The following is a 27,702-nucleotide window of genomic DNA, read 5'->3' as shown; positions in this document are numbered from 1 at the left end:
GAGCAGAATCTGCTTACTCTCCCGGGGTATCTAATTAGATTACCCCATTTTTTACGGTTCGTGTTGCTCAGTCTTTAGCATACGATAATTGTGTTTTGTGTACTTACGTTTGCCTGTAACAGTTGTTTTTTTTAGTCATGGCGTTGTCAGTTTATTTTTTACTTATTAGTTTGAACGACTCTTTGGTATCTTTCGCCTGTCTTTTAGAGTAATTTTTTAGCAGATTAATTATCAGATAGAGTTATATTTAAGTTTTTACTGCAATCTCTGTATTTATTATAAGTACTACAACAACTCAATTGATGCAGTCACTTTGACTATCTATATACTCTGATTTTCAATGGCAGTCCAAATTTCCCCGACCTTCATCTTCTATTATACAGGTCATGACAGGACATTAGAATACATTCCAATACTAGTACCAATTTCTAAAAACACAAAATGTAAACATGCTACAAGTATGGGCTACTACGAGTTTAGTATACCATAACTTAAGAATTTGGTTAACGCGTATTTTATAAAGTATCTCGATATCTCATATTTAATAAGTTTGATCTGCTAACGAAATAAAGCGCAATCTTCAATTTGCATTCTCAGACAAAAAAAATGTAATTTCCAGGTTTCTGAATTCGACATTGGTTCTGAGTATTGTCATAGTAGTTGAAAACGTCTTGACACCTGTTATGCACTGTACACGTCTAATGCATAGGTCCAGACTGGGTGCATTCATTTTACGTAAAACAAAACAAAAAAGTCACCACCGTCCAAAATAAAACCTTTTGAGGTCCTTAAAACTTCGTTATTCTTGTATGAATTTTAAATTTTAATTTTAATTCATTTATATGTTTTGAAGTTAAGTATGATGTTCGTTTTCACTGTACTAGTACACATTTTCGTTTATGGACAAGATGAAGTCCGCTAACGGTAAATTGTCTATGTGTTGAATACCCATTGTTGTCCTTCGGCTGTTTTCTGCTCCTTGGTCGGATTGCTGTCTCTTTAACACATCCCCCATTTCCATTCTCTATTGTGTCATATATAGCTAAAAGAATATGTGTTATGCGTACCAATGAGTCAACTCTCAATCCAAGTAACATTTTGTAAAAGAAAAAAAGTTATACTAGGTCAAAGTACGGTCTTCAACGCGGATCATTAGCTCACACTGAACAGTAAGCTATGAAGGGCCCTAAAATTTACTAGGTTCAACCATTCAAACTGGAAAACCAACGGTTTAATCTTTATAGAAAACGAGAGCAGAGCAACACTTATGAACCACATCAAAAAACGAAAATTACTGAACATCTGGATCCTGATATATATATATATATATATATAAGGAGATGTGGTACAAATGTATGATGGCTAGAGAGACAACTATCCACAAAAGCTCAAGTATTTTCCCCAAACCAATGCTCTTTCCTAAAAAAAAACAGATATTACGCAGACATCTTGCATGACAAAATCAAACACCACAGAAACAGAACATGCCCTGATATATACTGAGATAAATACAATAATTCAAATCTGAAAGGGATATTGCCATAAATATTATATATATGAAATATTTGCCACTGGACGGTAGGCAATCCACAGTCTTGTCTCGCCAATGATTTGAGTAATATAAAACAATACCATGTTTACTTTCTTGTAACACGCGAGGGTAGGGGAAGGGTTTACAGTATATAGAATGATGGGTCGGAATTTGTTTTTAAAAAATGAGAAAAATTGAAGAATATAGAGATTAACAGGGTGTTTAAATACAGAGAATGAAGAAAAGAGAACCGGATAAATAAAGAAAGAGAAAAATTGACAAAACATAGACGGTCAGAATGTGTCCATAGTACACGGATGCCCATTTGCACTATCATTTTCTATGTTTAATGGACCGTGAAAATGGGGGGAATCTCTAATTAGAAAGATCATATCATAGGGAACATGTGTACTAAGTTTCAAGTTGATTGGACTTCAACTTCATCAAAAACTACCTCAATCAAAAACTTTAACCTGAGGTGGGACGAACGGACGAACGGACGCACATACCAAAAAACATAATGCCTATAAATGGGGCATAAAAAATGAAGATCCTTTAGACCCTCATACGACGCATGTACCTCTGGTGAATAATTATGAGTTTATATTATATCGAATAAAATAGACTCTACTAAATTCTTTTCACAACATGGTTTGATCCTCGACCTTTGATCTTCAAGTGATGTAATTCTTATTTACATGCAATAATATATCCAGTATATCATTTTATGAAATACGATTTAAAATTTGGCTTAACAACATGATAAAGAATATTTAAAAACTGAAATCTGATTCATTTGAAATTTCATTAAACATCTTGAATGATATGTATGTTTAATCTTCAAGTTATCTTTTTAATATTAAAATGCTAGCAACTGTTCAATACGTATTGCGGTACTTATTACACGAATTTGTTGTGAATACATCTAAATACCAGCGCAGTAGGAGTTATTGAAATAAATAGATAAAACGCAGCGGTCTTTAATAATTGTTATGTGTTCAGATTCAACATGCAACACAAAAATATGAATAGGAATCAATTTCATAAAACCACACGCCTGAATTAGGCTAGGTTCGTGAAACATAATAAATGATATATTGTATCGAAGATATATTTTGTGAAATCATCCGTGACAAGAACGTACTTTGAGTGTATAATATGTATATACTCTAAACATGTAGGATGGACATATTTCGGACTTTCAAATGTGTGATGCTTTTAACATGGATGATATTAAAAAAATCAGGTTTGTGTTTAAATTATTAGTAGCTAAAAATATAATAATATTATATTAAAAAAATGAATTAATGGCCATTTGTTTCATGTATCATTATGTATATATCATTTTTTTTACAGTTTTTTTTTAAAGTCTTCTAAATTTTACGTCATCACATCTTCGTAAGTTTACTTTCAAGTTGCACAAACTTTCGCCGGATTTCTGTACATAAATCAGGCCGTTGTTTTTCTCTTTTAGTTTGGTTCATATTTTGTTGTGTCGATGTCTTTCCTAGCTTAGTACTTTAGAATATCATTTTTTTAAAAGTTATCACATCGTGTTAATATATATGTATTGTATAATAGAGAAGCGCAAGATACATTTGTACCGAAGGGATAGCCATATTCATATGTAATAAACGAATTCACAATGACAAGAAAAAGCGAACACAAAGCTATCAAGAATGTACGAAGATAAACAACAATATACAAATCACAACATAGCAAACCGAATAATAAGCAACATTTTGATTCTTCCGCAAGTTGGTCTTATTTGAGTATTGTCTTATTTCAACAAAAACGCTCAAAACCTTAACATCATGTTACGGGTTTATGTATTTTTGTCTTAAAAAAGTTTGTCCAAATCATAGATTTTTTTTTCAAATTTAGTATTAACGAAAAAAACGAAACAATTATAATTTTATCAAAACTCTATCTCAAAGCAAAACATTTGATTTCGTAACTTCAGACCGTCCGATATTATATTTTTGTATAAGAATGATAACATTTGGTATGACTGTTATGACGTCGACTATCCACCAAAGATGAAATACAATGATTTATCATATACTTAGCATTGATATGATAGCTTTTGCATATGTGTAATGGGCGGAAGTGCACAAGCCATATCTTCCCACCCGGGCTGATAACCCATATCAAGTGCCTCTCGTGCAAAAAACCCATATCAGTGCCTCTCGTGCAAGTTACTTCCGGTGTTTCCGGTATCGGTTGTTTACTTTTCCATTGTGACGTCAGATGTTTTTTATGACGACGTCAAAATTTACGCGAACTTTTGTTGGGATAGTTTAATACTTGCTAACAAATGCCATTGACAATTATCAATCATTTTATTGTACAACAAACATGGAGTAGTATTAAATGATCGTAAAACTCTTCCAAGTTTTCAATGTTTCAAAATGCCTCTATAGGAAATGTTACCATAAATATATAAGGAGTTAATGATGCTGTTGTTGGACAACTATAGTATATTTGATTCATAATTTTAATTTTCTTTATAAAATGTTTGACTGTTTTAGTTATTGCATTAGTTTATTTGACTTACATAAAACTATTGTCGGAAGTATATGATAAAGCGATTAATACATGGCCTTTTCCATATCAGCCTGGGTATCATCCCTCGACCCATATCAGCACCTCGACTCCGTCTCGGGCTGATATGGGGGTCTCGGGATGATACCCAGGCTGATATGGAAAAGGCCATGTATTAATCTCTATATATATGGCTTTACATTAAAAATTTATTACGCGTCCCGTACGTGGCAAATACGGACGTACTTTTTAAGGCGGATAAAGTTTTTGGTTCATATTTAAAGATAACTTTATTGTATTAAGTATATCAACACATTGTATCGGATGTTTACCATACTACACGTAGTGAGACATAATACCCTACACTGCGAACTAATATTTATAAAGTTGACCGCTTCAGTGGTCTCGCGGAAGCCGATCCACCTCAAGTGCTTCTTAGATAAGCATATCCCTCTTAGTGCGTAGCTAAATTTCAAAACATTGTCCAGAAACGGGTCAATTTCAGTAAAAAATACCAAAAACAGTAAATTGTTATTCAGCCTTGTATAACAGCATGTTAACTCAAATAATTGAAGAATTACGAAACATAAAGTATAGATGTTTATTTTTTTTCAAAAAATAACGTTATTTATATGACATGACGTAACGTCATAATGACGTAACGTCACGTCCTAAGGAAGTTTTGCTCTATTCAATTAGTCAAGCACTTTGCAGTGTTTTAAAGAAAACTTTCAGTTTTTGCAAAACAGCACTATACTTTACAAAATTTCAAGTCAGATTAACTTATTTTAGGTTGGTCATCTTAGATCAAATCAAATATTTCATTGGATAAAGCACATATTAAAAAAAAAGATGGCCTTGCGTATTCCAAGTGTACTTCAACAAACATGACATATACAACATGACTAATAATGTAAATAAAACATAATGCAAAATGAGAGAAAATTTATTATATGCTGTATCTATAACGACAAGTCTATTTTGTGTATAGTTCTTCATTTCTTTATGGTAGACTAACTGACACTAAGCATTGTTTTGAACTTTAAATTGTAGTTTTCTCATTGTTACTTTAATGACCGTACGGTTTGCCTGTAATTACTATGTACTTATATCCACTTCATTTGAACTTTGGTGGATAGTTGTCTTATTGCCAATCATACCACATCTGACATATCTCCTTTTTTATATTCAAATGTTTGTCTCATACATTTACAAATTTGGTTGGCATCAGCCATTTTTATTTTGAGTAGTTAAATATGATACTGATTTGACAACATTAAATTTAACCAATTTATAATTTCTCCCGAAGGTTTTTATATTGGGGACATTATAAAAGGAAATGCGCACAATATTCTGCGTTATCTCCGCAAAATTTACAGAAACTTTCAGTTGCTAGTGCTTTATGAGGGAGGCTAGGAGGGGTCCTGATCCCGAAATCCCGGGCTTACAAACCTGAAGTCCCGAAATCCCGATCCCGGAGTCCTGAAACAGGTCCTATCCGCCTCCTTTATGTAAACTATCTATCATCCTGTTTCAATAGCAATTGATTGTGCACTTAATTTTAATTCGTAAGAAGTAAGCTGTCATATTTTGGTATAACAAAGCAAAGGTAAGCTTTTTAGTCGAACGATTAGCAAGTTATACAAACCAATTTGAGTTGAATAGTGCTATGTTATTAAGTTAACTATGCTCAAGTTGATATAATGTTATAAAGGATGTAAGTGCCCCAACATGAATATCGTCACAACTAAAAACAAAACCATGTAGTTGTCGTTTGTTGGTGTGGTTCATAAGTGTTTCTCGTTTCTCGTTTTTTATATAGATTAGACCGTTGGTGTTTCCGTTTGTTTTGTTTTACACTAGAATTGTTTGAGGTCCTTTATAGCTTGCTGTTCGGTGTCAGCCAAGGCTCCGTGTTGAAGCATGTACTTTGACCTATCATGGTTTACTTTTATATAAATTGCGACTCGGATGGAGAGTTGTCTCATTGGCACTCATACCACATCTTCTTATATCTTTTATATCATATTTCATTTTTCATATTCATTATCATATCAAATTGATGCTTGAAGATTGACAAATCCAAATTAAGCACACTTTTTTACCTGCATGCTTACTAATTACCACCATAAAGTCCCTTCTTAACTAATATCATTGCTGCTTGCATACCTGTTTCTTATTTTTTTAGGTTCGGTTCTAATATTTTCGTTAACAACTGCTTAATTTCTTTGATTACTATAATTGTTCAATGGTATATTTATACTATTTGTAAACATCAATGTGTATAGATTTATAGGATAAATAATTAGAGGGCCCTTCCGAATTTATATGCGTACTTCATTCTAATATTTACACATATTTAGAAAAGATATTTTATTACATCTTTCGATTTTTATCCCACCCCTTTCCCCCCAACTTATATAGCACGTGAAGTATACTAGGAAAAACATAGATTTTTGTTTAAAGCACCGTATTCACTATCAGCATGATATATCATTTTATGAGTTTTAAAAATGTTTACTGGTCTCAAATTTAAATATAGTATGGTGTTACTTCATTAAATAAATGTAAAGGAATTTCAAAATTTGCCGTTAAAAATGTAAAACTCTGATCTTCTATTGGTATAAATACAGTTTCAATGTGGTGTATTAGTCATCACAATCCACGCGTTATAAAATTATATATATAATAAAAACACTTGTTCCGAAAGGTTGAAAGGCAGGATATAAAAAACTATAACACAAAATTGATTAAGTAAGACATAAGTTTTCAGCAGCTAATATTTCAAAAGGTAACAACATTCGTCAAACAAAAAATGACCGGAAAATAAAGATAGCACACTCTTTTGTTTACGTCCCAAGTCATGAGTCTGTAATTCAGTGGTTGTCGTTGGATCATGTCTGTCACATATGTTTTTCATAATCTACATATGTACATTGTTATAAATTATGCCGTTAGTTTTCATGTTAATTTTACATTTTTTTCATGTCGGGGCCTTCTTTAGCTGACTTTACGGTAAAGGCTTTTCTCAGTTTTTGACTGATTCCTGCTCCTAACGGGTGTTAAATAACTCCATAGTATCTATCCATTTTTGCACATAAACTAGAGTTTATAATAGCTAATAATGCATAAAAACATCTAAATGCAGAATGCTATTTTATACCAATTTTACACTTCGGGTCAGTAAAATAATTGTAGACTTATTTTATACCAACGTAGACTTTTTCGTTGTTTAATTAATTTGTTTTTTAAGAGGTAAAAAAAACCAAGGCAAGCATGGGCAAGTTCAAGACTTAGTATATATGTGTCCCTCCAAATCTAAAAGAGTTAAGGACATTTGTTTTAAAAGTGTATTTATTGTTGGGCAAAAGAACTACTGAAAACCAATTAGCAAATAGTTTTGTTTGTATTGCTTAATGGTCATTTATTTTTTTCCTTCTGTTTTATACTATCATTCTTTTTTTTTTTATCTTATCAATAAAAGCATACAAATTGTTCATTCTAAAATTTGATAGCTTTATCATGCCGTCAAATCAATTACGACGTCGAATGACGTCAAATAATATATGACGTAATGAGGTAAAAAAGAAAACAACAACAAAAAATAATAACCACATGATGAATAAAATATATAAAATGTAATCAATAATTGAAGGAAATGTGTTTTTTCAGAAATATTACGAAAGGAAAAAAATAAGCATTTTTTTTTACACAAAGGACATATATGTCCTTCCCGCAGTAAGCCAGGGGAGGACACATATGTCCTTCCCGCAGTAAGAGGGATATGGCAATAAGGAATAATAGCAAAGTCTGATCGGGAAAAGTGTCCAGGTTAGATAACATTTCTTCCTGCGGACTGTCACATATTAAACTAGATAAAAGAAGATGTGATATAAGTGCCAATGAGACAGCTCTCCATCCAAGTCACAATTTGTAAAATGTTAACCATTACAGCCTTCAACACAGAGTCTTGGCTCACTCCAAATAGAATTTGGATGAAACAATAATGACTAACTTTTACATAATAAACAATTATTCTTGTGGTGATTGGTGAGTAATTTGGCCGCTAACTCACACATTTGTTTGACTTATATTCAGTTGTGAGATAATCGACGCAACCTCAATTATCTATAAAATCAGAAAAAAAACAGTTTTGAACATATAATTGTGTAACTCAATTAAAAAAAAAACATGTTTTACAGATCAGCGCGTTTATTTGTTATTTTTGTCCATGTCAACAACAGTAAGGCTAATATATTTTCAATTGACAAATGTTGTATCTACATGTAACCCACCATGTCTACTACTATGTCACGTGATTTGGTTTTGCGGGAAATGTCTCATCAAAGAGTTCCCTTCAATTCCCCTGGTAAGCCCTTACGCTTTCAATATTGTTCGTGTATTGTATTTTTTTCGAAGCATAACGTAATTACGGATTAATAATCAAACAATTTATCAGACACGTATTTTTAATCCAAAGTCCATAATTGTATGTCTTTTCTGGAGTAAGCAAGCTAAAATACAACGATAACGAACATTGCAGGTGCAGATTCAGGCAGAACAGATGACAAACACATGTATGTTCTTAAAGTAACTTTAAAACCTATTTGAGTCAAAAAATGTTCTATCGTTCCTAATTCTCAAAGATGCTCCCTCCAAGAGGCGGATTTAGGGGAAGGGCCCACCACCCCTTTTGTGTGACATTTTGTTTGTTGAACATTTTAGATAAATCTAAGCATGTTGAATACATAGGTGATCACTGAAGCATGACTGGAGCGGCAGTCAGTGAGTCCCCACTGACCTCCCCCTTTTTGACTCAACATCAAATCCAGCAAGTATCTGCGCCTGTATAAATACCTGTAATTTTGCTATCTGTGACTTTTCCAGGTAGCACGTGCACTTTACCAGCAGAACTGTACAACGGCGGAAACACGTGGACTGATATTGCTTTACAAAAGACTATCACATTTACAACAAATAAAATGACAGGATTTGAAATAAAACTGGCGGGTGAACCAAATGACGCCTTTACTTGTATTTCAAACACAGGAAATGTATATGTATTTAAGTATGTGAGAAATTAAACTGTTTGTTGAACATTTTAGATAAATCTAAGCATGTTGAAAAAAGTTGTATAAAACAAAACTAGTATAAGAATAGCAAATTTGATATTTGCAATATCGAAAATTGTATCACAAATTCAAAAATGAAAACAATGCTTAACGAATAAACATTTTACGTAAAAAGAAAATAATTATGTAGACAACAGCCAATGTTTTAAATAAATATAAATGGAGGCTACACTCGAGTCCAAATAGTCCAACAGCAGCAGTATTGACCAAATGCCAAAAAATGTTGAATACTACTTTTAATTTAAAAAAAAAAATGTTATGCTTCAGAAACTCTTTTTATAGATTTGTTTATGGAAATATAAAGGCCAATCAAGGAAGTATGTTATTGCATAAATACAGACATTGGTGTAATGTTGTATTATAAAAATACGAAACAAATTTTACATTGTATATATAAAAAAGAAGATGTGGTATGATTGGAAATGAGACAACTCTACACAAGAGACCAAATGACACTGAAATTAACAACTACAGGCCACAATACGGCCTTCAACAACGAGCAAAGCCCATACCGCAAAGTCATCTATAAAAGACCCCAAAATGACAATGTAAATCAATTCAAACAAGAAAACTTACGGCCTAATTTATGTACAAAAAATGAGTAAAAACAAGTATGTAAAACATACACAAACGACAATCACTGAATTACAGGGTCCTACATTGAGACAGGCACATGCATACAGAATGTGGCGGGGTTAAACATGTCAAGGAGGCCCAAACCTCTCCTAACCTGGGACAGTGGTGTAACAGTACAACAAAAGAAAGAACTATAAAAATCCGTTAAAAAAGGCTAAACTCATCAGATGAATACAAATACAAATACCTACACAGATTGGACGAGCACGTTTATCAATCGCTTCTTACAGTTTAAGACATGATACAGATCGCATGCTTGCATCTACTTATTAAAGGCTGAACATTTGGCATTGTTTGTTTTTGTTTTTTGTTATCCGTGTCTGTTATAAAAATTAACTTTCTGATTTGATTTGACTAAATACCCATATCCCAAAAACTTCAGGTAAATACGCTACATTATAGTCAAATCCATGCAAGATCAACTTGGCCTGACTGACTTTGAACCTTAGTTACATGCATCTAAGTTATCAGCTGATTAAGATGTAAACAATCTGCCATGAAGTCAAATAATCATGGCAGAAAACCGCATAATTGGCCAAACGCAAAAGCTATACGCACATGTCAAGGAAGTGCGTAATTAGCAATAAAATATAGTTTATGCACAAAAAATGTATAAAACAAAAATGATAACTAGGGGCAATTTAGGCACGCGTATATGAACTCGAAGCATTATACATTATTTTTGTAATAAGCCAAAATAAGGAAATTTGTAAAAAGAATATTTCTTAGCACAAAATTTTACTCAAATTTACGGAAATGCATGCATTTTGAAATCGACCATCAAAAGTTTTGATCTAAAACGGAAGCTTGAATTGAGTCTTAAAACAACTGTCTCGAAAAAACACATATGTAACCGTAAATGCAAGTGTATCCGAAAAGCGCATACTTAGTCATGAAGACGTTTACAAGTACATGACGTCATCAGGAACGTCCATTCATTCGTTGAGCCCCGGGGTTGAGGTCATTAAACTTTGCTCGGTGTTCGGAGCACAAAATCATGCTAAAACATGAAATCCATCATTTTGATTGGTCAATCTTGGATTATGAGTACAAAAAACTGACTCCATAACGGATAGCGCGAACGGACGCCGAATGGATAACTTTTTAATCCGTTCATGTCCGTTAGACGTGCGTTCTTATCCATTATACGTCGGACTCCGTCCGTTTCCGTTTCATGTCTATTCAGAGTCCATTTTATCCGTCGATGTCCGTTCTATCCGGTGAAAATGTTTTACATGTTCAAAATTTGAACGGACGTTCAATGGATGAAGTGTCCTTTGTACATCCGGTAGGCGTCCGTTTTTTACGGTACTCGTCCGTTCCGTGACCGTTTTGTATCCGTTACTTGTCCTTTATTTATCCGTGTGAGGTCCGGTCGACAAATTCAACAACGGACTTCTACCGGACATATAAGGGATAAAACGGATGTTTAACGGATGTGAAACGGACTTCTACTGGACGTATATCAGATAAAACGGATGACGAAGGGATCTGAAACGGATAAATGCCAATTGAAAATTTCTCGTCAGAAATGCCAATTATTAGTATGTCAGATTTCTTGAGTGTCTTGCATGCTTATTATTCATAATTGATCTTAGAGTAAGAGCATAATGGCATACAATTGTATCTTCACTATCAAGCAGCTCTTATTCAGGACAGACATAACCCTTTTGGTTTGGTGGCATTTTGAAAAAAAAGTCAAAACAAGTTATACGGTCATTTTTTGAATATTTATGCGATTTACATATGTATTATAATTGTCGCCTTTAGTTTTTCCGCATATCTTGTTCATCCGTTTATATACGGTACGCTTCCGTTAGATGTCGTACTTGTCTGTTGGATGTACATGCATATGTATGTTCGACATCCGTTCTGTTCGTTACGTTTCCGTTTCTCGTATGTTGCATATCCTGTGTGTTTCCGTTATGCATTCGTTACGCGTCTGTTTTATTTGGTCTGTAACAAATGTTGTCAACGGAAAACCTTTTTATTCATCCGTTAGGCATCCGTTCGTGCTATCCGGTAAGGTGTGACCACAGCTTCATTAATGAAATTTAAAAGAGATTGTTTCTTTTAGTTGATTTAATCTTTCATAGCCTACATAATAAGATGGTTTTGTATATTATGTCTCATATTATATATTTATATATGTATTTGTATAGTATTCATACGTTCCTTTTAGATGTGATGACACGTTTCAGGATGCTATTACATTCTTCGATCAACCTTCATTCCTCTGCATGAAAATGGTAAAAGTGTCTGATAATTTGTTTTATTATCATCTCTTATCAGGTAAGACATTTCTGGCAGTACCAATGTAACTGGTTGAAACATCTTCCGTACACAATAACTGTACTTTTGTTATATGTTTTATAGTATTCTATTAAACGACTAAAAATGACTTTAACCTCGCTAGTGTAAATTGCTGGTCTCAAGCCCGGATAAAGGAGGAGGGAAGTCCCTTTATTTTTATTTAGTGATAATATGTTATTTTAAAATAGGTTACTGTTTGAACCGCTCACGTGGCAGGTGTGTTCGACTCAAATCTTAAATGGACTAGAATTGTCAGTTTTCCTGCGTTAAGTGTTGAAATAGAGCTAAAAGTGGCCGAGTTCTTTAGTCTTATACATGATTTTTTTTATTTGTTGTTATTGGATTTAAACTACCTGCCAGTAACTGCGAGTACTCTCAGATTTGTATGTATTGTCTTTTTTATTTCTGTTATTGGGATCTAATACCCGACACCCCAAGGGTGACTGGGGTATAGAAATATGGTCACTTGGTCTTCTCCCGACTGGCCGTAAAACGCTTGCCGAGTTTGGGCGTCCGTTTGACTGTGCGGGTTGTATCAAGTTCGCAGTCACGTCCGATCAGAAGGGGGACGTTAAATCCGATGCCTCGTGTAAAGAGAGTGCCTAGCTCTTTGCACGTTAAGAACCCTTACAACAACTCTTTGAGGGGTCAATAGGTGGCCTGTTGCAAGGCAAAATTGTTGTCCCTATCCAATATACCCTCATTTACCAGTTCAAATTTCTCCGACCATCATCACAGATGGCCTCTACTGTATCAACCTATACCTATTGTATTTATTGTGAACTTGTTCTCGTCCTGAATATCCATGAAATATTTGCAACTGGACGTTAAGCAACCAAAAATCAATCAATCTAATACCCGGCCACGTCCACTCTGATTTTTTTGTCAGATGTCTTTATATTAGTACATGTACAAAAAGTACCCATCTGATGATTTAAGCCTTTATAAACTAAGTGTTATAATTTGTTCTTATGTTGTACTAGTATTCCACTGTCAATGGTTATGGAAGGGTTGGGCGCCCTCTTACGCGTTTCACTTCGCCACGTTCTGTTTGTGTTTGTCTTATGTCCGGAGCCTGTGATTCATTGGTGGTCGTTTGTTGCTGTGTTGCATACTTAAAGGGGCACTAGCTGTCAAATTCATTGTAACCGATTTGACTCAAATTCTCATATTTGGTTTATAACAATGTAAAACATTTATCCAAACTATCAAAAGTCTAAAATAAACAGTTTACAGAGCATGGGGTAAATAATATAATATAGGTTCGTTTCGTGTGTATTTTAGTACAGACGCCATCTAATTAACTATCGATTTGACCTCAGATGACCATATAAGCGATGTAAACAAAAATAAAGATACGAATAGATTAAACCAACACGTGCAATTGGATTTTTATAGGTCTGTTTGATTTTATTTTATAGATTAAACATAGATGTTTCTCATTGTTTTTAACCTTATAAGAATGATTTTATGTGCATCGAATTAGTAATCAAATGATTTACCGTAGTTTCACTTTCATTGTTGACATTCTTTTTCTTTAGATAACCAGTACACGTACAATGCATGCGTTGTCAATCTCTAGCTAGGGGTTATTAAACTTGAAGTCACATGAATACCGGTTGGAATGATGATGTTTAATCACTTATTTCAACAAAATTAAAGGAAATTGATTGCTAAAAGCAAATTATTATTTCATTATTCCAATTTGATTAATGATTGATCTAAAAAAAATCATACTTTATTTTTTTTTATATATCGTAGCTAGTGCCCCTTTAATATTTGTTTTTTTGTTCATAATTTTTTATCATAGATTAAACCGCAAGTTTACTCGTTCGAAATATTTTACATTTGTCATTTCGAGGCTCTTTATAGCTGACAATGCGGTGTTGGCTTTCTTCATTCTTAAAGGCTGTATGGTGACCTATATTTGTTAACTTCTGTAACATTTGTTCTCTTGTGAAGAGTTGTCACATTGGCATTCATGTCATTCTTCTTTTTTATGATTAAAATTATATCAATAAATGCGATTCCTAAGGTTCTTTTGGTTGGTAGAGTGGACTGAAGAGCTTAGAATAAAGGAATTTCAAAGCTTATTTCGTCTGATTTTTAATGCACGACCAAAATTGGAAATGAATGGGGAAATTGTTTGCGCCATATTACTGCATGGTATTTCTATTTTGATAATCCAACCTACTTGTATATGTTCATGTATCATAATGTTCAGCATTTTTTTCGCAATAAATATGACAGTATTAGTTTTCATAAGTGTGTGTGTGATAGGATGAACTTAGGTGAACATGTTTATGAATTTGTTTTAGATGTTCAGATTTCTTTGTGTTTTTTTCTTCAATACAGGGTAAGTTTCTTGCCCCATAACAATCATTTTTCTTTTCATATAAGACTAGTAGTACAATAGCTCATAAAAAGGTCATTTACGAACTAGATGTGTCAAAACGACACGATGGCTCCGTATTAAAAAGTTTTAAAACTGCATGTTCAACAACACATGTGGACACAAACATGATGATAGTCTCACATATAAAAAAACAACTCAAAATCTGGAGGCGTATAGAAAAACGGCCATACAACTGTGATTTTCAACAATTTGCAAAGTCTTAAACCCTTAATTTCGGCAAAAATGAGCTGCGCGGAACTAAACTTAAATTTAATCTGTAATTCATCATGGTTAACTAACATACCAAAAAAATCAGCCAAATATCTCAAAGCATTTAGAAAAAAGGCTGTATAACTGTGATTTTCAACAATTTATCAAAGTCCAAAGCACGTAAATTCGGCAAAACTTAGCGGAGCGAAACAAAACTTAAACTTGATCTGTTACCCATCATGGTTAACTCAAATACCAAAAATCAGTCCAATATGTGAAGCAATTAAACTTAGTGGAGCGGAACAATACTTCAACTTGATCATGATTGACTCACATATCGAAAATCAGCCCAATACATCAAGGTGTTTAGGAAAAACAACGTATAATGGTTTGTTGCGGAATTAGGGAATGACGAACAAGGGTAAAACTATTTGGCACCGACAACTTCGTTCCGGGGCCATAAAATTAAGCAGATTTTTTAGATTCCTTTTCCTTCAATTTGAGATCCCAATGCGACTATATTATCTAGTAAATGTTATAATCAGCCTGTTCCTGTTATTTATTTTAATTCAAATATCTAGTAAGGAGCTCTATTACCTATCAATATATATAGTTTTACTTTATTTTGTTCCTTAACTAATACATGCTCTTTCGACTTACACATGTATAGTATCAATTTTAAATTCTATTATTTTTTAATTTCACCTTAGTTCATCCTTTATTGTCTTTCTACATTTTGTCCTGCTTTTTTTCAGAACCAGATGGAACCGGACAAACAGATCCAATAAATTTTCGTATATATTTCTCCGCTGCTTCATTCACATCTACTGGTCCTAACCCAGCAAGTACGCCTACATGTGACTATTGTTCATTTACAACACCACATTCCGACAGTGACTTTCGCATGTTACAAAGACAAGGTAATCAATTGTCTATTTTACCCAACCGGCTTTGTTTTCCGATTTTATAATTATTTAGTCAAGGGAGATAATTCTTACATGGAAATAAAACGGTTCCCTGTCAATGCAAACCTATAAGGAAAAGGTTTTAGTGAAAGTACACGTACTAAGCTGTTAGTGTACATTTGTATATATTTTATATTTACTATGTGTTTACTACTTTTTACAAGTTGCATTGTACATTCTCGACGTAAAAATTATTTTCCTATCCAATACAGTAAACCATGTTCGTGTCATTTGAAACTAGGAGCACGGGAGCACATACACTTTCCAATGGATTTGTTGTTTCCTTTTGCAAGATATAAGCATAATTAAAATAGTAATTCTTAAAGTACTTGATATCTAACTCGTAAATACCAATATTAATTATTTGCTAGTATCTCAATTTGAGTAGTTTCTCGCTACATTGAAGACCCATTGGTGGCCTTCGGTCGTTGTCTGTTCTATGGTCGTGTTGTTGTCTCTTTGACACATTCCTCATTTCCATTCTCAATGTTATGCATTTTGCACTATTTGATCTGGTTATATCTTATTAAAGCGGAACTTTGGAGTTCTCAACTTGAAAAGGCTACCCTTTGAAGCTCTTTACTTGAAAAAAGTAATCTTTTATTATCTATGACCCGATAACTTTCAAATATTTCATAAAAACGTTAAATAACCGCAAAATATACTTTCACGACGACATGTCAACTTGAAAGTAGAAATACTTTGAAATGAAATGCAGACACAAACAAGCCTTTAATTACTTCCCACACAAATGGACGACTTCAAATTAAGATCTATGAAAAACGTGAAAATAACAACTTTTCTATGATTGTAAACTTCTCATTTCTCAGCAGTTATTATCTATTTACCTTTCTACCATTTGCATGGCGTATATGTATCTCAATTGATATGTGCCCGTGCATACTGTATGAATTTCATTAGCGAATGTGTGCTCCTTACACATCAACTAGTCCATCAGATTTATAAGAAGAACTATCACAAATTGGTTAACCGCTTCGTTATATGGTTGTGTTTTAACACACTTACGATGTGTGTTCGAGGTCTAAAACCTTCAGATAATAGAATAGTTGACTAATCTGCAATTTAAGAAATTGTATCCCTTTTCTCGTTTTGTCTTTTTGAATGAGTGTTTTCCCCATGACAAGTGATACATACAAAGCAAAATAGTCGTTCTTTATATTTTTATTCGATTCCCTTAATTTTGTTTGGTACCATAATTTGGGTTCTTCTTCTTCTTCTTGGTAAAATTTTATTTTCTTGTAAATGCCAATGAAAAATATATACAAATTTGAAAATGTGTACATATATTATACAAACACTATATATTGGTTTATGAACTTAATAGGACAAATACTTTTGCCTAAACTCCTCTCCCCGAAAAACAATAGATGTGCATTATCTTTTTTTAGGGACGTCGGAGAACATAACTCAAAGCGAGGCAACATTGTGCCTACCGTGCGATGCAGATTGTTCAGAATCTCAATCCCCACAGTCAAATTCATCTAAGACAGATCCCGATGATTGTAAGTGTGCTTGTATTTTAGTATTGGATATATTGTGTTCCTTTTTTTAAACCTTTTTTCCCTCTATGTAAAAGAGTTCCAAAATGAAGGAAATACTAGGTTTTTTTTATCTCAATGTTGAATATAGGTGTTTCCTTTTATTTGTGAACGTACGTGTTTAATAAATTGAAACTATAATGGCGCGATTATACAAAATATCATCTTTCATATATAACATTGTACATTTTAATTTGTATTTCGATTGAATTTTAATAATAGCCTTAAACACATTTAAATTTAATGGTCTTCGTTTATAGGCTTCATTTGATACTAGTTTTATTAACTTCAACATTAATTTTTTATTGAATGTTATTAATGTAAAATTTATAAGATTTATTGACTTTTTTCAATCTATAGCTAGCTTGTCTATATTTTTCTTCCTTTTTTTGAGAGATGATTTACTACATGTCTATTAACACTATATAAATATTTAGTTGCTTCACTATATACCTCGTCTTGCATTTTATCTATAGTGCATTTCTATTCATAATAAACGTATTTACACTTTTGGTATTTAGCTGAATCTTGCCTCCGAATGACCTTAGATCTACTCCGAATCACCTTTTGACGTCAAGCAACAATTACTTTTAAATTGTGACGTCAAGCAACAATTACTTTTAAATTGTGACGTCAAATATTTTAAATTATGATGTCAAAGTTTACGGGAACCTGTGTGATTTTACGTAATGGCGGACAAATTTGCATACAAGTGTAAATACGTCTATGTAATTATTCATAATATACATGTATGTTAGTCAATTGTAAAATATAGAGAAAACATGATGGTTTTTTTTCTCTCTCTTTGTGTAATTGAAACTAATAGTTAGATCCGGATAATTTTAAACATTTTTAACATTTTACTATGTTTTTCAATTTGTATTTGTTAAATAGATATATATTTGTATATATAGTGTCTCATAAGCCTTTCTAGGCTGGGTATTTGTCTTATTTCATTATTGTGCAATGTATTTTATATAATCTGTATAAAAATCTGTAGACAATAAAATTGAGAATGGAAATGGGGAATGTGTCAAAGAGACAACAACCCGCCCAAATAAAAAACAAGTATGTGACACTTTAATCAAATGAATTATTATTATTTTATTTACTAACACAGGACAAATTTTGTAAAATTGATTGATGAAAGATTTACAGTAGCGGATCCAGAAATTTTCATAAGAGGGCGTTTACTGACTGACTAAGAGCCTAAAAAGGGCTCCAGCCATGCTTCAGATAATCCTTTTATAACCAACCAATTTTTTTTCGCCTCTGATTTACAATGTTAATTAATTTTAATCGTTTTATGTACATTGATATGTACGCATAAGATGTTCTAGATGGGATTTACAGAATATAGAATAAAGGACAATAAGGGCAGAATAAAAGGCAATAGAAAACTTTGGAGTTCGATGCATTTCCGCCAAAAACTCTGGTTTTAGTGAACGTCATTCGTGCGTTTAGGGGCGTCGTCACTTCCATTCCAATGTTGAGCGAGTGGTTGGAAAACTATAATTCTATATTGAACGAATTATTCGGCAAATTGAATTCTCAAAATTGACAATCAGCATTGCTGTCATTAGGGAATTGTCAGTCAGTAACTACAGAACAACCATTATATCTAGTTTATCATGCACAATGACGATCACTAAGACGCTTGTTGAAAGTAAATAGTGCAGGGATACAGGCGACCCCCTCTATCTGGTAAATGACGTCATAAAGGCGCGTATAATTGACGATTTTTTTCCGGTGACGGATGAACTCGAAAGTGGTCTGAAGTAGAATACAACAAATAAAGATAAGAGAATAATAAGGTGTTAAAATATAAAGAATATAGAACAAACGCTAAAATAGATAAAAAAAAATCAGATTACGTGGTATAAAATATTTAAGAAAACAAGAAAAGGACACCATTCTGAACCTCACATAACGGTTTGATTTGTTTGTTGCACGTTTGTTGATTACTCATCGTCCAGTAGCAAATATTTCATAAGGACGCACTAATGATGATATGGTAATCAAATTGAAGAAAAGGAGCAAAACTATATAATGATTGTTCAGTGGCAAATATTCCATGCATAAATAGGATGAACACATGTTACAAAGTTACTCAAAGAGATGAGACATGAATCAAAAACAGACACATCCATTTTTGTACATGTATGTCTCTTAAACCCGTTACAATTCAATAGAATAACCTCGAACATACTTGTATTATATTAGTAGGGTCTGGATGAGGTTTGCAGAATAGAAATAATTAATGACAGAGCCAAAATCGTCAGAAATAGGGACCAAAACATAATGAATTGAAACAAATAGCGATAAAAAAGTATTTATTAAGATAATAGTATTATTGGGGTGCTAAAATATAAACAATAAAAGATAATTGCTAAAAGGTATGAAAGGGCAATAGACGACAGTTTTTTCATACAGAAACAGAGGAAAATCCGATCTTTTCCAATCCGTTTTGCAAATAAATCTCAGATCTGCAATGCATTGAATTGACCCTAATCTGTCTTAACTTATCTTTTTTGATGAAATGTCTCAATTATTTTAAATAATATATTATGTTGTGGCGAGGTTCCAGTTGTACTTAATACTAGTCTATCTGTCTCGCTCTTAATTATAGGATTTGAACACCATTGAAAACTGTTTGTTAAAATTACAATGATGATTGCAATCATATTACTCCTTTCGTAAACCTAACATTTAGATAATAAATGAATTCATGTATATTTTGATATGTAGTTAGTGCAACACATTAAAAGAGGAGTTAAAATATGTTGGGTTTTCCTTTTTCCATTAAATTTTAAATGAGAAATTTAAATTTGTAATTAGTGCCAGAGTAACAACATGTTTTTTTTTTCTTCCTGTAAATTACTTCTTTTGACAATTTTGATGACTTGACAAAGTTAACACCTTATGAACATACATAGTGTACATGTAAGTGCATCTTAGAATTATTTTTGTAAAGTTATTTTAAAATGGTACTTACCGCCTTCAACAATGCTGTAACCCACCCGCATAGTCAGCTATAAATGGCCAGGAAATGACAAATTTAAACAATTCAAATAATAAAACCAACAGCCTGATTTTGTACAAAATAATAATCCAAAAACAAATATGATATACAGCAACACACGTCAACAACTGAATTACAGGCTCCTGACTTTGGACAGGCGCATCCATAATGTTGCAGGGTAAACTACTTTCTAGGTACGTCAACCCTTCTCTTACCCACGACATTGGTATAACAGTACAACATTTAAACATGTTTTTTGCATGTTTATATTGACAAAATGATAAAGAACTTATTGATAAGTATGAACAATGTGATAAAATAGTAGTCATTAATCTTGTTTTCTCTGCGTATTTAAAACTTACAAGTGTTCGAAGGAGACTGTTACTTTAACCTTCAACCTATTGTATGCTTATATTTTAATAATAAGTACTAGTAAATTGACCAGTAGAAGAAGTTATTGTACTAGGTTGAACGATGACGTGTTCAGTGCCAACAATACAACTTTTGAACAAACTATAATAAAAGACAGTGAGAAACTTTAAAAAAAAAAAAAACATTTCAGCACATGACTTTTTTATAGATACATGTATATCTCAAAAATTTCAATGAATATGATTAAACTTTAAACATTAAACACTATAACGACTACGTACACTACAAGACCAACAAATAGTCCATCAAATAAGATCTACAAATGAACCATCATTACTGATTGCAATATCAAAAAATTGTCAGCGATTTAGGCTCTTGAGAGCCTCTAGTTTATGTTTGTCATTTTCTCTATTATATTTTTTTTCAATCTTCACTTTTCTTTGTTCTGTTTACTCAGTCCAGACCCTCCTTTTCCTTTATGATAGCCGTAGAGTATGTATCGAAAAAGTGTCAACTACAAAAAACTTTATAAAAAGTATTTTAATAAGTCTATCATTGTTAATAGTATGCACTGAAAATATGTAACTTTTAATAAATAGTTTTCTCTAATCAGCATATGGGTTGTATACGTACTGTTCGTAGATTTGAAAAAAAATCAATAACATGGTTAAGAGTTAATATAATATTCATTATAGTTTTGAAAAGCAATTTCTTTTTCATTTGTTTGGTCATAACGCTGTTATTTTTTTTTCATTGAATTCTAAATTGATGGGTGTCGTACTGTGCACATGTAATGATGTAATGGTACACTACAGTGTTATTATATATATAATACTTATAGATATTATGATTTTCAATAATCTTTATCACTAACTAATATTTAGGCGGAGATATGACCAAATTCGGTAATAAATTGCACACCATCTTTCTGTAAAATATACAAACAGCACACACAACCAGACAACTGGGCATATATTTATTTTGTTTAGGCAAATTGCTTTGACATTCAATACTATTTAAGAATGCAAATGATTCGGATCTGGTTGAACGTGAAAACAAAAAACTTGAAATAAACAGCTCACATGACAGAATATGTTTACATATGCAAATAAATAAACAAATCATGATGGCTGTCCATCAAACGACTACACGCAGTTTTCACGTTTCGTATAATAAAATTGATGACAGTTATTCTTATTCCAGCTAATGTTCCTTTGATAGTTGGAATAGCCGTACCGACCGGAGTAGTTGCTGTCATTGGTGTGTCGGCTATTATTGCTGTAGCTATGTATAAAACACTTATTATGAAGTAAGTAGAAATAAGGGGTGGATCGAAAATCGGAATAGGCTCAAGAGATAAAAGATCTGTACATTTAACATAGCCCTCGGTAAATTGCGAGCCAATTCCACATAATGCTGTGCACGGTTCGAAACAAATATGTCAAATAGTTATAACCCTCGTCATTTTGAAATGGCCAACATTCAAAATATTGAATCAGCTCAGATCTTATCGTAAATATTTTTACCGTAAGATATCTAAATATGTAATATTTTGGTACATGATAAATCTTTTGGATACTAGTAGTGCTGTTTTTCATAATAGTATTATGATATAATCAGTGAATTATTCCGTAAATCTATCGATTGTGATATATTTGAATAGAATTTGTGAAATCATAGACGGTAATCCGGTAGAACATCCGCGTTAGATCAAATTGGCCATTCTTGGAACTACAAATAAATTTAGCATCATATTTTTTTAGATACTGAAGGATTTAGAATTTTAGTACTTTTGCAACTTCATGAATAAATTTTACCTTTTTTTTTATTGTTTGTGTACATGCACAAATTAACTAGTCTGTTAAATATATGTTTTATGCTTTACTTTTGTATATCGTTTCATTTGTTGAATCTGTTTAATTTTCAGTGGCGCAAAAGTTGCTGCAGCTAAAGGAGTTTCAACGACGACTGGTGCAAACGGATGTGATCCTACTTAAAATACAATACTGAATGTCAGTGTATAACACTTAATATATTTTATATCTGTCATCATCATTTGTCAATGAAAGAAAAGAAACATGTCAATAAAAGAAAACCGAAATTGTTATTTTCCTTTAATAATTATAGCACAGCGGCTGATCCAAAAAGAGGACTCCGCCCCTTTTTGACGATCATTACATTTGAATGGGGACATACAGTTGTACTCCCTGGGTCCTGGGTTGGGAAGCTACTTTAAAAAGTGCTGAATTAGCCCCTGAAACATAGCTGAATTAATTGCTAGTAAAACAATGAAATACATAAATACAAGCCTTTAGATTCGAAAACAGTATATTGTACATTATGTTGTGGTCTTTTTAAGTTGTACATCAAATTTAAATGTTTATTCCTATCAACTTTATATCTGATCTTAATTTTGCGATACAATCAAAGAGGGACGAAATATACCAGAGGAAATGTCAAACTCATACATCGAAAAATAAACTAACAACGCCTTGGCTAAAAATGAAAAAGACAAACAGACAGATGTACACAAGAAATCAACCCTCTAACTGCCGAGTTTGTTTCTTACTTTGTCGCGCAAAAGGCATCTTAGAAAATTATTATAAGGAATGGATCTCCCTCAAGCAAAATTCTGCAAAACTCAGGCAAATTGGTACCGTTAATGTTATTTCCACGACGGATCAGGATATTGTGTCTAAACGACATCTATGCTTGTTTTTCCTATTTATTCTCATAAATATAAATGGGTATATATTACAGAATGTAAAAAAACAGCATAAACTTAATTGACAAAATAACTAGGTCCAATTTGTTAGCCGCATGACGTAAACACGACTGATCGAGGAATTCAACTAACATACATGTAGGTCAATGCTGTTGTTTGAAACATTATTATTCCAGACCCCTTTTGTTTTCAACATAATTAGTATTACCACCAACTAACCAGTTCCAAGTCGAATCCGATACCGATACCGATACTTTATGGCACATGTAGTATCCGGATATAGTTGTATGCCTGTTCGCTTATTTAAATCCTCCTCTATTAGGAGAACACGGAATTCTTCCAGTAGTTGTTTTATATATATACTAGAACACACCTGTGATATCACGAGTCCGTGACTGAATTAAAGTATACAACTATGCGCAAGCCTTATTTTAGTATCAGTATTGTCATTTGATAAAGTCATGTCGATTATAAGATACACAGTTTTTCTCTGCTTTCAAGTCTTTCTGTTTGAACCCGTTGAACTGGCACTTATCAGTTATTGGTAATATTAATTATTTTGAAAACAAAAGGTCCTGGAATGGAGTATTTTTTAATCAACAGCATTGTCCTATATAAGTTATATATAAAGTTGAATTCTTTGCTTTGCTGTTTTACGTCATGCCCACTAACAAATTGAAAACTGTACCTATACGCCTTATTTTTAGTCCAGATTTTTAGTATTCGTATTGTTATCTTAGAAAGTCTTACTGATTAAAATACTACAATAGGTAACAATTTGACAATTTAGTAGTGTCAACCCTGTGGTTATGACCCGTGTATATAGCATATTAGTCCTGAATACAACGTTTGGTGGTGCGCCTGTCAGATGCGGAACGTACAGATAAGGTAATAGCTAACAGGTGAATATACTATTGGTATCGGTAGCGGACTCGACCCGGAACTTCTTAATTATTGGCAATATTAAAAAGGTGGAAATCAAAAGGGCCTGGAGTGGTGTAATTTTTAATCTACACCTTTGTACTATATAAGTTATATATAAAGTTGAATTCTGTGATTCGTCGTTTTTACGTGATGACGGCTGACAAATTGGACCTCGTAATTTTAGTATTATAGATGTTACAATATAGAGCATTATTTAACAAGACTGTTTTCTTCCACCTTAAAATCACTAACATGGGGTAGGTATTACCTGTGAAATCCTATATTAATCTATCACGTTTCCCTGACCTTCAAGTTTCGAAATCTAATAAATGGCAAATCGCAATTTTAAATCATCGAAAGCTATTTCATAAACACTTACTTATTGAAACAAGCTGAAGGGTCTGTAAATTTTAAAAGGATTGCATTCAATTTTACCATTCAAAATCCTCGTTAAAACAGCGTAATTCCAGGCAACAACATTTTATCAAGAAAACCGAATAGGCAACGAAATCCCTATACGATGTAATATCGTATCGTATCGTAAATGATTATACTGAATGTTCATGCGCTGCTGGGGTGTCGCATCACTGAAATTGAGAGTCCAGAATATATGGGGAGCTTGAATTATTGTTTTTTTAGTAATGTTTAGATGTCAACCTATACCCTTAAAACTCCCATTTCTGAATAAAATACACTTGTAAATGAATTTGATTTAAACAGTCATGTTGATAGATAAATCATCTGAAAGTATGAAGTCGCTGGGCTTCCAAAGTGTTGTAAGTTACAAAATTTTCAGAAAAAAAGTATTTAACAAGCAGGCTATGAAAGTTTGGTTGAAATGCATCCTTCCAAAATGGCGTAAGTGAACCTGAATATTTTTGTAAATGGCAGTGAAATAAAAACTATGACGTTTGTGGATTACTTAAAAAGTAAACTTATTTTAACAGAAATATAGAAATGTATTAGTACAAATGTATTTGATTTTTGAACACTTTTCAATTTAATATACAACATTTTTGAAGCAAACTTTACAAGCAGTTGAGATTGGAAGTTTTTCAAATATTTTGATTGGTCTACATGTAGCTGTATGCTGTTTTTGGAGCATCAATTTAGCCTCTCGCCAAGACGATTTGGGTATAAAAGTAGATTTAGCCAAAAAAGTCATATCTGACATTCCAAAAGTCAAGCGACGATTAGCAATAAATGTTTCAGTCATATTCAGACTTTAGGCCGATCAACTTTCAGACTTACCCAAATTAATTAAATTCTGTATCTACATATCGCTTGAAGTCAATTCGGATTTGTTCAGTACTTTTCAGACTGTGCATTATGATATTTATGTGTTCAGGTAAGGAGACGCCCATTTGATATTCTAGGGTGGGGGGGGGGGGGGGGGGGGGGGGCAGAAGGAGTTTAAAAATATATAACTCAGCCTTGATATTTGTTTTTTTTTATATAACAAAAATAAATGGTTTATTCTGTGGTAGTTTGAAAATAAATTACTTGACTTGCAATGTATTCAAAATAAATAACTCAGCAGGTCTAATCGAAAGTATAAGATGGCACCAGATTTTTCATAAATTCATTTTTTTCTCCAAAAAAAAATCGGGAAACACATCCCAATTTTTTTGATAATAAAAGTATAAATATTATTTAATATAAAATTGAGAATGGAAATGTGGAATGTGCCAAAGAGACAACAACCCGACCATAGAAAAAAACAACAGCAGAAGGTCACCAACAGGTCTTCAATGTAGCGAAAAATTCCCGCACCCGGAGGTGTCCTTCAACTGGCCCCTAAATATACTTGAAATGTCTTAAAATTGGTTTCATTTAATTTGAGATATATTGTCTCAGGAAACCTTACCTCACTTTTATTTTATAAGGGCCGTAACTACATTGAGGCAAATGCCTCATGTAGGAAATTTCAAAACCAAACGCTTGTCTCCATATCAAATTATGTTTACGGTGAGTGCCTTGCAAGAAGCAAGTTCTATTTTCCCTCAGATGTAGCCCTGATTTTACGGGATCAATGTTTCTTATTTATTTGTCTTTTGTTCATTGATTGCCATTCTGTATTCTTTTAGTGATGCATTCCTTTTAATTTTGTTATAAACTTGATCATGAGTTTAAAAAAAAACAGCAGCCACAGACTTAACTATGTGAATTTCCTTTTTTGCTTTATCATGCACATTGGTCTTTTGATGTTGTCCCTAGAAACTTAAGTCTTAAACTGAATTTATACATTTTGCTTTGAGACCAAAATATTGTCAAAAAATGATTAAAACAAAAATTGCATTTTCAAAGTTATGAATATGTCTTCTGAACACCTTGAAACCATAATTTTGCATCATTTGTTCTATAGCTTCTTGGGCCTTCAGTGACTCCAAATCCCTTAAAAAAACAATTTACTCGCTCCGCTCGGCGAAATATGTTTTCCACGACTTTTACAAGAGGCTAGTTACAACCAAACTTTAATACTTTGTACATTTGTATGTATGCAATACATGTATATATGCAGTTGGGAATATAAAAGATTCATTTCTGCAGAGGATGATGATTAATTTTGATTAAATAATACATGATGACTAAATATAGAAGTGAAAATAAATAATCAGTCCCTTGCTTTAATGAAAATGAAAAATCTTGCTTCAATAGTGCAGAAAATGAATAATATGTCCTCTTAGTTTACAGAAATAAATAACCGATCAAAAACAAATCCACCTCCCCCCCCCCCCCCTTCCCGAATATCAAATGGTCGTTTCCTAACTATCAACTTCTGAACAGTTTTAACATACTAGGATGAATAGATATTAATGACTGCTACCGAATTGTTTTAACAGTAAGAACAATACTGTATTTACCGCAGTGGATGAGTCTATAAATCGCCTAAAATATCTGAATTTGGCACAACTTTTTTTGTAAATTTGGGCCCCCAATGCTCTTTGACTTTGTACTTGTTTGGCTTAACATTTATTTTAATCTGAGCATTACTGGTGAGTCTTATCTAGACGAAACGCGCGTCTAGTGTATTAAATTATAATCCTGGTTCCGTTGATTATTAACTCAATAGATATTGTGCAGTTGTCAAAGGGCTGTTCAGAATGAATTAGTGTAACACTGATTCAGAAAGACATAAAATAAATATTTTCCCTTAGTCGACAATAACAATGTTTCCTCTTTGCTTTTTGAACTGGGTTGATTTTTATTATTAAACCTTGTCGAAAATAAAATATTAACTGCTTTATATGGAGAATATTTCATTTAAATAATACATAACTAGTACTGTAGCTTTTCTATGTGTAATTTACAGTTGTTAAGGGTGGCAGTCACAAACTCGCAAAAAATACCTTAAAATCTATACACTCAACAAT

General features: G+C 32.7%; 1 protein-coding gene across 1 annotated transcript; it reads left to right on the top strand.

Annotated features, from left to right (window-relative positions):
* Positions 1–2,378: 2,378 nt before the first annotated feature.
* LOC139485900 (uncharacterized) lies at positions 2,379–22,784 on the top strand. Its single transcript, XM_071270556.1, has 7 exons — positions 2,379–2,777; positions 8,963–9,143; positions 12,026–12,135; positions 15,517–15,681; positions 17,136–17,249; positions 21,883–21,988; positions 22,607–22,784. The coding sequence occupies exons 1-7, from the start codon at positions 2,714–2,716 to the stop codon at positions 22,674–22,676; spliced, it is 810 nt and encodes a 269-aa protein (XP_071126657.1). The 5' UTR covers positions 2,379–2,713; the 3' UTR covers positions 22,677–22,784.
* The last annotated feature ends 4,918 nt before the right edge of the window (positions 22,785–27,702 follow it).

This window comes from Mytilus edulis, chromosome 8 (assembly GCF_963676685.1).
Source record: "Mytilus edulis chromosome 8, xbMytEdul2.2, whole genome shotgun sequence".
Classification (NCBI taxonomy): Eukaryota; Metazoa; Mollusca; class Bivalvia; order Mytilida; family Mytilidae; genus Mytilus; species Mytilus edulis.
Note: the sequence above shows the minus strand (reverse complement) of the source record. Positions and strands in the feature narration are given on the sequence as shown.